Here is a 15095-nt window from a genome sequence, read left to right as displayed (position 1 = left end):
AGTTTAAAGAAGGCAAAGTTGCAGGTAGGAGGTTTCTGCAGGACAAATATCTGATCTACTCATGGCTCTCTGAAAAAGCAAACTTGACAAATGACTTCAGCATGTTTTTCCATGTTTTAACAGCCTTTACTCTGGGTAAAGACAAGGGGGGGGGGGGTCACCTTACCTTAAAGGGCTGCTAACCCTAAAAGAATTTCAGTTGTCTGGGTTCCATGTGTGCCTTGGGCTAATCTGAAAATGCCTCATTGACTAGTTTACTGGTGTGGAAAGGTTTCAGTCTGGTCCTTAATCCAATCCAAAGAGAAGGAAGAGGCGGATCTTCATCAGAGTCTGTATTAGGGTCAACAGCAACTCTTGAGAAAAAAAATGACACCACTGTTAGCAGGCATTAAACTATCAAATATGGTGGCCTGAGTTTGAGGTTTGGGAAAGTATGAGCAGTTTTTTTAAGGCATTGCTTTTAGGGGAAAATTATTCATGTTAAGTTCACATTGCCTTTAAAGGGAAATGTGACTGAAAGCTTTTTTCACTGAGGAAAAACAGACTTGTCTTGTGTGCTTTGTGATGACAAAATGAAGCTCTGTGGAAGAGCCAGGTATTATTTCCCATGGAGACCACTGCTGGATGACAAAGTGTCTTCCCTCTCAACTCGAAGGCTCTCTAAAGTCACCAACTCATTAATGATCACAATCCAACAGTCATGAGGTCAGAAAAGGTAGAATAAAGTAAGGTTTGCTAACATTTTTCATACCCTACTGATGTACATCAGGGTTTTTGATGACCAGAAGTGCTTACTTATATTCTTTCAACAGTGGCTAAAAAACCCACCGCTGCTGCAGAAAATGGAAAATTACAAAATGTCATATCAATTCTGTATGGCTGAAATACCATGATTATTATTTTAATCAGAAAGATGACACTGGGACATTTTAGCTCCACTCAGTTCAGGTCTTTTATTTTTTATTAAGTGAAATAGTCTTTTTCTTTTCTTATAAACATATGAACAACACCATGGAAGCATATCGTCAACCATGAGATCTGTACAGTTTTATACACAAGCAGAAGGCAGGACGCAACTCACTTTATATTCAGTCCATTCAACATGGAAATAGAATTTCAATTCATTTGCTAATGATAAAACATTCACTTTGTTATTTCTTAATTAGTTAGATATGGCATCTTTCTCATGACACAGCGTTTCAATATTTGAATTGAGGAAAATCCATTTCCTGAACTGATCGAATGTAAAGTAAATTGAATCCACTGCTGTGCAATGCTATAGGGCAGAGCTGTCTATCTAAAGAACCAATGAAATCCCTGATAACCCAAACCAGTTCGACGATTCCTTCCTGACAATAAGCTAGAAGACAAGCTATCCAGTAAGCCAGCACACAGTTTGGGCCAGTAATGCTTAGCAACAAAATTTAGATCCAGAAAATCAAAAAATCAAATTGCTCAAGGGTTAAAACAGTTTGAAGGTCCAGTCAATGTCACAATTCTTTTAAGATAGAGAGGTAATGGGCTGGCCCAAAAGCATTTTAGAGCTAAGAGCATCGCTAGTCCATTGTAAGGCAATCTGGGGGATAGTTGGCTGATAACTTCTCTCTTAGAATATATTCATGATGGGGATCACAGCATTAGGGATGTAACTGGGACACCAAAAAGGAAAGAAAAAAAAAAAAAATGCATCAGCTGCATGAGAGTATGGCAGCTTTCAACTAGCCTTCCACCACTGTAGCCAACAGACGAAGGTGATCATGGTGTTCAGATACTGTTTGGGTAGCCACGCCATGTTTAGTCCTGTAGCTGTGGAACACAACCAACCGCTGCATCATGACACCAACCCTAATACGACTCAGAGGGTCCTTCATTACCACATTCATAATTGACATTGATCTCATCCACTAAGACAGTATCTGACCTCAGGGCTTTAAGTAGCACATTGACAAAGTGCTGTAGTTTCCCCGTTTGTGTGTGTGTGTGTGTGTGTGTGGACACTTAAAGGACATGAGAACCAACCAATCCAGTCATGGAAGAGGATTTCCCAGCCAATGATGACAGAAGAGAGAGAACACAGCAGCTGACTTCATTTTCAACATTGTTCATTATTACATTTTTGTCATCAGCATGCCTGAACAGGGCGGAAATAGCCAATCAAAATCATGTTGGCTGCATGGATGCTGCTTAGGGACTGGTGATTGTAGCAGCTCAACATGGCAATGCTATATGGAGGACATGCTTACACTGTGTATTTGCAGATAACACTTCTGATTTGCATTTGTAATAATAGCAGGCCAGGTTTTCATTTAAAGGGTGGAAAATGTGAAGATGACTGACTCATTATTGTGTTAGGAAAGGGAACGGGAGAAAAATCAATCTACAATTATTCAGTCATCCTCATCTCCATCTTGCATTTAGCACTTGCTGAGGTAAACACAACTGTGCAACATTACATTATACACACACACACACACACACACCTCTTCCAGAAGCTTCCAAACCCGGAGGTGGAAGAAAAAAATAAAATAAAATAAAAAACAACAAATAAAACAGACCAGTCTAAGGCCACTTCTAACTTCTGTTTGTGGGGTGTGTGTGTGTCTGTGGCAGCAGAGGTAGGCAGATTGACAGATTAAAGATCATACGAGTACTACAGCTTTTTCCCGCTCTCTCTCTCTCTCTCTCTCCATCTTTTCTCTTCATGTTAAGGTCAGTGATAGAAAACAAGGCAACTGAAAACACGAGCTATGAAGCTAGTGAAGACAATGGCCTTAGCCATCAGGACTTTGCAGGTCTTCAGATCTTGAGGAACAGGCTAAGGAGTTAATTTGTGCCTTGAGATTTTGCTCAAATGTTATGAAATTCAGCATCAAATATATGCCGCTAACCTCATTAAAAATCATCTCAATGAACTCAAGATTAAACATTGCTTTTTCCTCATGGAGCTGAAAAAGGTTTCACGACAAGTGATAAAACCATCCAGTCCGGTCCCAATTAGCCAGATAACAGTGTAGCTTTTTCACTGGGACTTAAGCCAAGGTCTAATACCAAATTAAGCTTCAACCTGTTTATTTTTGCCCACTTCCTTCCTTTGCCAAGCTTATCTTTGGCAAAGCCCTTCAGTGCCCTTCATTTGCAGACATAATGTAGCACATCAGTGTGATAAAACACAACTTTTACCTGCATCTTCCACACCAAACTACCAGTCACAGACAGACTAAAGGTGAATCTCTCCCTCCTCCAAACCAATGCAAATATTTTAGCTTACAGGATCTCAGGCAGTGCTGCAGCAGTACTGACATCCGTTAGGATTACACTTGATCTGGTCTACAAATAGAGTTTCTAGTCTTAGCTCCAGAAATAGAGCTTCTATAGTTGTGTTTTGGAGAGGCATGGTGTCTAGATGTAGTCATCGTCCACAGGCTCTCCTGGTGTATCACAGTGATGGAGGAAGAGCACCACCACTCTCTGGAACACTCCTCTTCGGCTCTGTCGGCGCTCTGAGATCTCCTCCCCTATCGTCTCCATGCAGATATCGGCCGACAGCTGGCCTTTACGCCGTGGGGCGTAGATAGTGGCTAACACAGGACAAAAGAGAGAGGAAAACATATTATGTGGTTACATGATCATGTTTTGTCTGTACTGTCTGTTAACATTCTGCTTTTTGCTTCTACAACATCTAGCCAGTGAAATGTCAAGAAGACAAACATTCCATTGCAGATAAAGATGGATAGAGCGCTGAGGTAGTTCAACATTGCTTTATGGCCCCCTTTACACCTGGCATTAACATGCATCTGGGTGATCAGATTGTGACTGGAAAAACCTGGAAAATAAGGCCCAGGTTGAAAATAACCGGAATTATCCTTTAATCAAGTAGTCTCTTTGAGATGGATATCTCTTTTTTTAAGAGAGCTGAGACCTGATATTAACAAAACAAACAAAACAAACCACAAAAAACATCCTTAGAAATAAACAATAAAAAATACACTACAATTTAACTCGAACAGTCAACAACATACAGGGACATACATTACAGAAAATAATCACATACAGAAAATGTGGGAATCATTGAGGGGGACAAGAAAGAGCTTTACAGTCGGTTCCATTCATAAGGGGCATACTAGCAGAAACCAACTACCTAACTAAACTAACCAGTCCTGTGATCTGGTAGCATCATTACTGGATTTAAGACAACAGAGATGTGAGGTACAGATAGAGCACTAAATAAAATGCAATGCATTTCCCTTCTCGTTAGAAAAGACAGTCTGCCTTTTTAACACCATATTATTTGTTTTGTTTGTTTATTGATTTTTTTCATTACTGTTTTGATCGTTGTTGTCTTGTGTGCTGTGATGTCCTTGTTCTTTGTACTGTATTGTGTCTTAATTTTATGTTTTTTTTCTTGTTTTTTGTCAATTGTAAAAAAATAAAATAAAGAAAAAATAAAAAAATGCCAAACAAAAAACCCTCTTTATTGGTCCATATATATACTGTATATGTATATATAAATATATATATATATATATATATATATATGTTGCATTTGCATATATATTACTTAATATATTTATTAAGTAATAAATATGAATTGGAAAATCTGAATTTAGTGCTGTAGGCTTCATCTTTGTTAAAAACCTTAAAAGAAAGATTTTGTGTCCGTCATTATTTAGATTACTGCTGGTAAAGTAAACCTAGCACACTCATTTTATGGTGTAACACAAAAGTAATGTAACAAGTACTGAAACTAATTACTTTTCTCAGTGAGTAATAAGTAAAGTAATTCATTATCCTTTAGAAAAGTAACAAGTAATGTGTAATTTCTTACTTTTTTCCAGTTACAAGGCCAACACTTGTTAGAATGACTTCGAATTTATTTGAATAAATGTCTCAAAATTGTCTGCAAACTTTGAGGCCCTTTTTCTTAAAAACATAGTTTGGTAACAATAAATAAAGATAATATTGATACCACCAGAAAGCTTAAATTGAGTGCTACCTGATGCACCAGCGCACACTGTATTCCCCGTATGCAGGGCTCTTGGAGCTCTGGGTGGCCTAAACATGCATACCACTATTCCCCTAAGCAGTGCACATGGCAAAAAGCATTACACACAAACAAACACAGAGCCCAGCTCATATAGAGGTGCTCCTCCCGAGCACCTACGCTCAGTTTAATCCATTTTGAATTCAGGCTGCAACACCACATAATTAATTCAAGGGGGTTGAATACTTTCTGGAATATCTATCTATATTCCAAGGTATTTTTAAGATTGTACAAGATCCGTTTGGGTACCTTTACATGTATGAATTCCAAGACAAGCAGTATTATAGTGACAGTCCTAGTGACTAATAAATATTTTGTTTTGTCTGAGTTTAGAAAACAGCCATGCAGAGGGGCTGCTGATGGGAAAGGACTGATGTGTTTACTGCACTCACTGCTCTCGTCGTCTTCAAAGTCATAGCGGGCATAGCTGTTGGGATCAGCTGTTCTCAGAGTCCTCAGCCAGGGGAAGTCTGTTATCATGCTGTAGGGGGCACCATCCACTACTCCTACAGACAGAAAATTACATCACTGAAGGAAAACAGCAAGTTTTTGGGAGATTTCCGCGATGGTCAACCTTAGCATAGCATACTTAAGCAACACTTTAGCACACACTATGTTGAGTGATAATAGGCTCCATGCTAACACTTTAGCATCTTACACTATGTTGAATGATAGTAGGCTCCATGCTAACACTATAGCATACACTATTTTGAGTGACATTGGCCATTAAACAACTAAGTTGACCAGCAAGACAATCACGTAAAAAATCACTGTATCCGTTTAAGATTGTCAGACCTTTCCAATCTTCCATACTATTTTGTTTAAATGTTTTGGAAAAAAACTAGACAAAAACATCCAGATCTTGGTGGTACTTTATACATAGTTGGAGTCCAATTCAGTGTTAATCTCGTCATTAAATTGACGAGACTAAAGTGCTCGTTGACAATGGCTTTTTGCAATTTTGTCAATGAAGTCTATGACAACTACATATTCTGTCCCATGACAGTATTTGAAATCATTTTTCATTCTAGTAATGAAAAACGGCTAGCACTAGATTGCTAGCTTGGACTGACACTTAACTAGCCTTATGGTTAAATGCCTACAAGCTACAGCTAAACTCTTCATTGTTTCTAAATGCAAAACGGCATTCCAAAGACATGCTTTGCTCGAGTCATTATAATGCTGGACCCCGCTAAGCAAAATGTCTCTTGTATCTCCAGTCTGCCACGTAGTTAGTTATTTACTGAAATACGGTCAAATCAGGTTGTTCTCCTGATCAAAGTGGTTATTATGCTGCTTCATTTACACCTATGTATGTGCACCAGATTGATGCACTTTGGAAAAAAATGTTAAAATTTCAACAGCAGAGCGGAAGCCCCCGGACCCCTCCAGTATGGTTCTGTACCTGCCTCTGGGCTGAGGTGAGCCCTGAATGTTCTGAAATCCTAACAATGCCACTGATCTACAGTATAGTACGGTCACATGTTTTTTTATTACGTGTATGTACTTGACTGATTAAATTTGATGATTCTGACATTATTCTCAGATTGAAGATTGAAGTTTTTAAGTCAACTATAATTATTTTAGTTGACTAAAATCATCAGTTACTTTCAGCTACTTTCATTAAAAGAATACGACTTACAAATGCTTTGAAAATTAACACTGGTCCAATTACAGTAATAGGCTGCCTCAATGTGACATTAAGCTACTGTATATGATCTAAACTTGTTCCTCCTGAAAAGCAGAAAAAGCCAATGTAAATCTGTCTATCTACCCCCAGGGGCAGTGTAGGTTTTACTGTGCGTTACCCTCCGATGTATAGATGTCCCGGCCCCAGGGGTAGTTGGGATACTTCTTAACATCCTCCTCTGTCCTAGTGGCCTCTGGGAAAAACTCATACTTGATTAACTCCCTGAGAAAGAAACACACACACAAACAGACAGAAAGATAATTTTTTGGCTTATCCGTTATGAACCACTAGATCATGGTTAGAGAGATTTAGCCAGAACTCACCTATATTTACTTGCTAACCATGTGAACATTTTGTGTTTCATGGGATTGGCAGTTCTAGCGCTCCGTTAGCCCACGTTAGTAAAGCAACATTTTTTTGGTGAATAATCAAGGCTAAGAACTGAAATTTCACTGGACTAAGTGCTGATGAATTTAGCAACAACAATCTAAAGATGTCCTTGCCAGTTCCATCAATCACAGAATTCGAATGGTGGCCTGATTACAGATCAATGTATAAGGTTAGAGCCAGGCTAAGACAAAATTGTATTTGACTATATTTCGCAGAGGATTTTCTTCCAAGAGGAAGATGTGGTTTATTTTAACAAATGAGGATGTTTCTGAAATCTGTGTTCAGTTCAAAATCAAGCACACCTCAAACGGTTCAAACCTTAATATATTTGGGCCCAATACAGAAAAAGTCTCTGTTGATGATAGGATGTGAAAAACTAAACCATTCTTAGAAAGAAGTCTGGTAGGAGGCATTTAATCACTTTATACCTTTGGTTTCTTGCTTAGATGGAGTGTGTTTATAGAAAGAGGAAGGGAGACAGGAAGAGGAAAAAAAAGGAGAGAGAAAGAAAGAGAGAAAGAGAGAGAGAGAGAGAGAGAGTGAGAGAGAGAGCGAGAGAGAGAGCGAGAGCGAGAGCGAGAGCGAGAGAGAGAGAGAGCGAGAGAGAGAGAGAGAGAGATTGCTTAGCCATTTGAGAAACAGCACCACTTTCTGGCCAAATGTTTGAAAAATGACAAGAAACAATATGTGCTTGACCGCAAAGACACAATAAAATATGTAGGACACACCAAATATAACATAATGAAATATGTTCCTTAATGAAAAAAATATTACTTATGGAAATAGACTTACTGCTGTTATCAGAGCAAAGGGCCTCTGCAAAGTATTAATTGAAAGGTGTGCAAACAAGGTAATTTGCTGGTTACTATATCCAAAGAAAATGAAAAGACTGAAAAAGTGTTTTTTTTCCCCCATTCTGAAAGTGTGTGTGTGTAGACTTTTGATATCCATTGTGTATGAGGAAATAAATTAGAAAATAATTTAAACTTCTCTTTTCATTCCTAGATAAACTGTTCATTTTATGATGACACTTTTCATCATGATGGGTACATCTGTCAGTCAATGCAAATGAGGCTGGACCTATTGGTTTAAGAGCAGCACAATGGCCTTATGGGAGAACGGTGATTAAGGCTGTCTGGCAGAGTCTTGGTAGCTAAATTCAGATACCAACATAGCAAAATTTAAGGATTAATAGGACGAAAGTGAAAAGTGATTTAATGGGATTTCAATTCGGGCCTCTAAGCAATAAAAACTAGAAAGTTTGAAAGGGTGTGTAGACTTGGTATGTAAATCAGTTTTTCCTCCAGAAATGTTTCCTGATAAGGTGGAAAGGTCTCTGAAACAGCTTTTTGAACTGGCACACTCTGTTGAAATAAATACATTAATTTTATTTCTTGCAGCTACTGGAGGAGGGATGGCCAAGGTGGGAAATTAACATTTATTAAATGCTACTATAATTTGACTGCCATGTTTGTCTACTCTACCACATACTCCATCATGTACCTATGGCAAGTAACCAATTTTAATTCTAAACACTCAAGGTTCTGTACTGTCCCACGGTTCATTTGTGGTGATGACATGTAGACCTAACTGATCAGTTTATTAATGATCAGTTTATTTGAATATGATCTCAGGTCTCTGGCTCCCTAGTGATCAGCTGCCTTCATCTCTTCTATGACAAATACAGTAACTTTAGCAATCATTGCTTATGACGCTTCCTACACACGTGTACGTTCGCCTTCTCTCACACACAGATGCAGAGAGGATTTGTTTCCTATTTCTGACACATTGGAAAACTCCCCTACCTCCATTGAACAGATGAAGACCAAGTTACATCGACTGCAGCAGAAAGAAATACACCTGAAGCTCCATGGCAGCACTCTCAGCGAATACTGGCGTAATCAACATATCCCCCAGGGACTTTGCATCCAAAAGGCCCCATCCATTGGACAGGACAAAGAAGATTTTAACAAGAAGTGGTGTGATATACTTAATAAGTGCTCCCTGTACCTGATGCTCCTGATCATTCAGGAGGTCTCACACCAGGAGATTCAGACACAGATGTTTGGAGATGACTTTAGTGTGATCCATCAATCCAACAAAACAACTCTAAAAAGCTTTGAAGAAGGACTGATAGCGAAAAAGATCAAATATAAGAGGGACACCATTGACTATCAGCTGAACCAGGTCTAAAAATGGACAGCCAAGGACCTTTCTGATAAGGTACTCTCCTCACACCAACTCTCTGATTTAAGTAAAGGCCTCTCATTTGTCCCCACTTATCGTAACAACTCCTTTGACTTAAAGACTGATCTTTTCCGCTTTTTTAGTTAAATCAAACTGAGGCATATGTTTGGTGAACCTGATGGGCCTGCTGAGACACAAAGGCCTAATAAGCCTGTGTTCAGACTGCACATTTATGCCTTTAGAATCCAATCCATCCATACATACCTTTTGTAGACTTGTGGAACAAGGAGTCTTAAGCTTTTATGAATCTTTGCCCCCCTACTCTCATAAAAATATGAGGCGAGATGAACAAGCAGCTGTCCAAGAACTTAGGACACCAGCATTGTCATTAAACCTGCAGATAAGGTAGGTGCAATTGTCATCCAGAATCTAAGGGACTATCGAACAGACACATATCATCAGCTAGATGACCACCATTTCTAGGAGGAAGCTTAAAGCCAACCCTACTGCTGAAAATAACCAACTACCTAAAATATGCCCTTGATCAGAACTGGATATCACAGCAGGAGTATGACTATTTGAACTGCAAATTTCCCATGACACCCGTTTTCTGTATGCTTCCAAAGATTCATAAAAGCCTTTCTAAGCAATGAATCATTACTGGAGCCACTTTCCAACAACGTAGACCATTTCATTAAGCCTCTGGTCCAGAATTTGCCAACATATGTCAAGGACTCCACTGATGTGATCAATAAATTATCAGAATTGGAAACACTACCTTGATTTTGGCTACTTTTGATCTTGAGTGCCTCTATACCAATATTTCTGATGACCAAGGCTTAGATGTATTGGCATTCTTCCTACAAAATCCTGATGGGCATACGTCCCCCCCTAGTGAGTTCTTGTGTGAATTGGCATCCTTGGCACTCAAGCTCAACTATTTTTCCTTTGAGAAGGAAGGAGGAAGAAAGGAAGAAGAACTGCCATGGGCTCTACCTTTGCACCAAATTACGCCTGTACGTCTGTATGTAGGCTTCTTTGAACAGAAATTCATTTTTAATGAATCCACAAATCTCTCTCTGAAGAAAATCATCAAATGGTTCAGATATATTGAGATTTTTTGGTGTATGGACTGGAACTGCATAAGAATTGAACTCTTTTTATGTAGTAGATGCACTTGAAAAACTTTTCATGCACTACCAATGGCAACAGGTGAGTAAGCACCTCAGTCATCACACTAACACTAACATGGTGATTGGCCAATCACACTGTGCCTCTGCCTCTTCTATGATTATTCCTCCCTGTATGATTATTGAACGTTATGGGTAGGGATGCACCGATCCGACTTTTTCAGTCCAGATACCGATACCGATAACTGGGCTTTGGGTATCGGCCGATACCGAGTACCGATCCGATACCAGTGTTTAATTAATAAACTGTAGGCTATGCCTCACTGTGTGGAAGAGACTGGGATCATTCTTTTATGTGTAAAGCAACATCAGGCTTGACTTTAACATTGCTTTCCTAACTTTGTAAAACAAAATGTAACAAATAAATACATAGATATAAATGTACTCAATTGTTATTTATTATTAAAATAATAAATAATCGTGCTCCAGCAACTTGGTAAAACATCTTCAAAATTAACAGGAATTACAATTCAAGTGTAAACCTTTTAAATGCAGCAACAAATTGGTCAGGAATTAAAATTCCAGTATATGTTTTATACTGGAATTTTACAATATACAACTGCATCAAATGAGAACAAAATGTAAACATTAAATCACAATTAAGTCACAAACCAGTGCAAACAAACTTGATAAATTAAATCATAATTCACACAAGTAGTATAAACAAGTAACTTGGTAAAAACAAAACATTCAAAATATGCAGAATAAGCCTAAATTACTGAAATAACTGGCTTAACTGGTAATCTTACTTTATGAAACAGCCCTCAGAAAAAAAATCAAGGTATGTTAGTCTGACTATGTGTCGGCCGAATGGAGCAGCAGTACCTGACGAACACAGAAAACACTTTAAATCGTGTTGTGGCAGGAAGCAACGTTGGCCTACAGCCGAGTCCCCGTAAACCTTGGATTTATGAATGGAGTCTGGCTGGACGCGCCGATTGTATAATTGGTGGAAAACTACTTTACCTCGCAGGTTAAATGGCAGCCCCGGGAGCGTTTAAACATATAACCGAGACAAAGTATTCATGCAGGTGTGTTTTTAACTACCGAGCATCAGCACCGACCCCCGGTCAGCTCACCCCGACCCCGGCTCTGTTATGAGGGTTGGGCGCCAGGTTAGCTTGTTAGCCTGGATGCTAGCTGCGGGAGACTCGCGCCCCACGAGCGAGAATTCAGTGCGCGAGACGCTGCGCGCGGCAGGCGGGATCCTCCTGCTGGACCGGAGGAGCCACCAGACGGACCGAAGGCAAATGGCCGGGTCTACCGGCGCGCTGCTGATGCATGACGTAGTATGCGCACGTAGACATAAACATAGAATTGAATTGAATAGATCGGCCCCATTGTCACCGATACCCGATCCAGCTATTTGAGTCAGTATCGGATCGGTGCATCCCTAGTTATGGGTCTAAAAGAAGCCCTTTCTCTTTGATTCTGAGGGACTGACAACAAAAGCTGATGTTTACCGTTGATGTTTTAGATAGCTGAAAGATTTTCTGTTCAAACTCCACTGTAGCTGCGCTAGAAATATCTTGACGTGATGACATGTTGTCTACGTTTGGCCAGTCATCTATGGGAATAAGAAAATACACCACCAAACAACAAAATGGGCCCAGAAATGCAAGGTACATTACGGTACATCACCTGTTTTTGAAATCAGTGTTAATTTGTTTTAGGGTGGATTCTTTCTTTTTATTTTTATTTGCCAATGAACAATTTCTTTGGTGGTTCCTTAGAAAGATATTACCTAGGAAAGCATCCCACACATTTTGCTTTCAAGGATTAATTGTGACAAAGAGGCAGAGGCATCATATGCAACAAAAATGCATTGCTGACTGACTCAAATTGTCATTAGAGCCCCTTCTAGACTGTGCTAAACTGTTGGATGTAACCACTGTCAATCCCCCAAGCAACACCCAATCAGCAGTCCAGCAACTGCATAATTACCCACACCTGGGTTTACCTAACAAGCCAATTTCAGTCAACGGTTTGTGGATGAAGAGCAGTATGTGATTTCTTTTGGATTTTTTTAATTTCCAACTTTCATACTGTATATCGTCAACATTATATTTGGGTGCTTAAAAAGTAAGATTTCAATTTACTGATTCAAACTTTTCATTACAAACAGTTGTGTCTCCTCTGTTTTTTATTTCTAGTTCAAACCATCCGGTTTTCACATTCATCTATACCGTTCATCTCGTGTGACTGAATAAATATGAGCGAAAAGCTTTGAAGTTCATCCACTCCAGTTTTTTTTTTTTTGTTTAAATCGGCATTCCCACCAGGATACTAGGATCCATACAATCCACATATCACAGACTTGTCAATGTTTGATATAGACCACAAACAATTTAAAAACACTTGACACTGGGGTGGACTTTGTCTGTGGCTATCAGTGTTCAGTGTTTCCCACACATAGACTTTACTTGGGCGGGCCGCCCAGGTATATTAACGGCCGCCGAAGTATATTTGGCGACCCATTTTAGCATTTTTTATTTTTATTTTTTTATCCGTCCGAGAGAACGACGCCATCCGCGATCGATCAACTAGTGGACAATCTCCCCTCGCTCTACCCCTCCAGGGTTTCCCACACATAGAAAACTTTGTGGCGGGCCGCCACAATATCAGCACTGACAGCCACAAATGTTCTTTTTTTTCACTATTTAATTGTAGAACTGCGTGTAGCGCATTGATTCGCTCAGCCCCTAATTGCTCCACGCGATCTCTCTCTCTCTCTCTCTCGCTTGCTCTCTCTGTTGCTCCCCCTCTCTCTCTCTGTTGCTCACTCTCTCTCTCTCTCTCTCTCGCTCTCTCACCGGACCCGTCTGTTCGCCTCCCACTGCACACGGGAGGGAGATTTCTTTTCCATGCCAAGAAGACAGCCGACTGAATTCCCGAAAAGAAGAACTAACAGTTAACGTTACTCGGAATACAGCTGAGTTTCCGAGATTAGCACGCTGTATAGCCTAGCTGCTAGTCAGTATCCACTGAGTGGACTGATAACGTTAATATTAACTTTTTAACTCTGACTCTGAATGTTTGCTCCCTCAATCCAGATTAATATTGAAAAATATTTTCAAAGAAGGAAAAGGACTGGTCCTGAGGAGGAGCAGGACAGTCTGGACCAGAGGAGCTGCTGAGCAGTAAAACAGAGTCGATAATAATGTCAAAGGCTGTAATGTAACGATGTAAAGATACAGGTGAGACTGACAGCACAGAGAGATGCAGCAGGGCAGAGGGGCAGAAAAGCAGATTTCTCTGTAAAAGGGGTCTCATTTCTATTCTTCACCTTGTAGACAAAAGCAAGCAACAAATAGAACAGTGTAGCACTGTTTATATTTTTAAGTGATGTTATCTTTGACACAAAGTACTTTAGATAAATACAGGTTAGTTATTTGTTTGACAAATGGAACTATTTAAAATGGAGTACATTAGATAATTTTTCAGCCATCCAGGTAATGGGATCCTTTATTGATATTAGCCTATATATTGACAATATAAGAGAATACAAGAATAAAAAGGCACTCAAACCCCACCCCACCCCGGTGCCAACCCACCCACCACCACAAATACATTCGAATTCTGTGGGAAACACTGGTGTTAGTACTCACTGGCTGATGTTCGCTATGGTGTCCATCCAGCTGCGAATGCGGACCTTGTTGCGTATATTTGGAGGGTTACTGAACTCGTGCACTATAGCGATGTGATAGGGATAGGGACCCTGGAACAGCTGACGCTCCAAAGCTAGAGAATCAATCTAGAAAAAATAAGAGGGGGGTGAGGGAAGACAGAATTAACGATGCATTAATTTGACAATTACCACATAATTAATTTGCTCCATACTGAAACCGCATTGATTTTTATGCATCCGACTCATTCAAACACAAGCCTTGATCTTTAATTGCAAAAGCTACATTCATAGGTATCTTTATCTTTATCACAGAGGAGCAAGTACAAAAACCTTTCCAGCAGTAAACCATCATGAAAGCTGCAGGGCTAGATGGGAGTCTCAATCTGTAAAGCATGATGACAGTCATGAGCACCTGGTACTGACTTACATCAGTATTGGGTCAACACTACTGTTTAATAAAAAAGCCAATAATGGGGCAACAAACTTTCAACTGGGAGTGATTATGTACTGGGGCTTTTAGCAGCTTCTCTCTGAAATCTGACATCGACTATTTGAATATTCTAAAATCAAGAACACACCTTTTTCTTCATTTCTTTGACAAAATGAATGGGGGGGTCGGGGTGGAGGACCTTGCACCTTGATGCCCAATGACATGATAAACGTATTAAGTACTGATAATCATAATGTACGCTAATGAAATGTAGCCAAAATAAGACTTATAGAAACAATAAAAAAAATACACTGTAAAATTATAAATTCTATATTATATTATTGAAAAAAGTAAAATTAATATCAAATTAACTTACATTTGTCAAACAAATAACTAACCTATACATCTAAAGTGCTCCCTTTCAAGTACTTTGTGCCAAAGATAACATCACTTAAAAATATAAACAGTGCTACACTGTTCTATTTGTTGCTTGCTTTTGTCTACAAGGTACGGAAAAATAGAAATTAGGCCCTTTTACA

General features: G+C 39.4%; 1 protein-coding gene across 2 annotated transcripts in view; it reads right to left on the bottom strand.

Moving 5' to 3' along the window:
* Positions 1-937: 937 nt before the first annotated feature.
* Positions 938-15095, bottom strand: part of fbxo38 (F-box protein 38) — a 59867-nt gene continuing 45709 nt past the window's right edge. For both annotated transcript variants that reach the window (XM_078289181.1, XM_078289182.1), the window contains exons 18-21: positions 14107-14252; positions 6850-6953; positions 5434-5547; positions 938-3578 (exon numbers count right to left, since the gene is read on the bottom strand). In XM_078289181.1, the coding sequence (XP_078145307.1) occupies positions 3400-3578; positions 5434-5547; positions 6850-6953; positions 14107-14252 (543 nt within the window). In that variant the 3' untranslated portion in view covers positions 938-3399. The remainder of the gene's footprint in view (positions 3579-5433; positions 5548-6849; positions 6954-14106; positions 14253-15095) is intronic.

This window comes from Centroberyx gerrardi, chromosome 16 (genome assembly GCF_048128805.1).
Source record: "Centroberyx gerrardi isolate f3 chromosome 16, fCenGer3.hap1.cur.20231027, whole genome shotgun sequence".
NCBI lineage: Eukaryota > Metazoa > Chordata > Actinopteri > Beryciformes > Berycidae > Centroberyx > Centroberyx gerrardi.
Note: the sequence above shows the minus strand (reverse complement) of the source record. Positions and strands in the feature narration are given on the sequence as shown.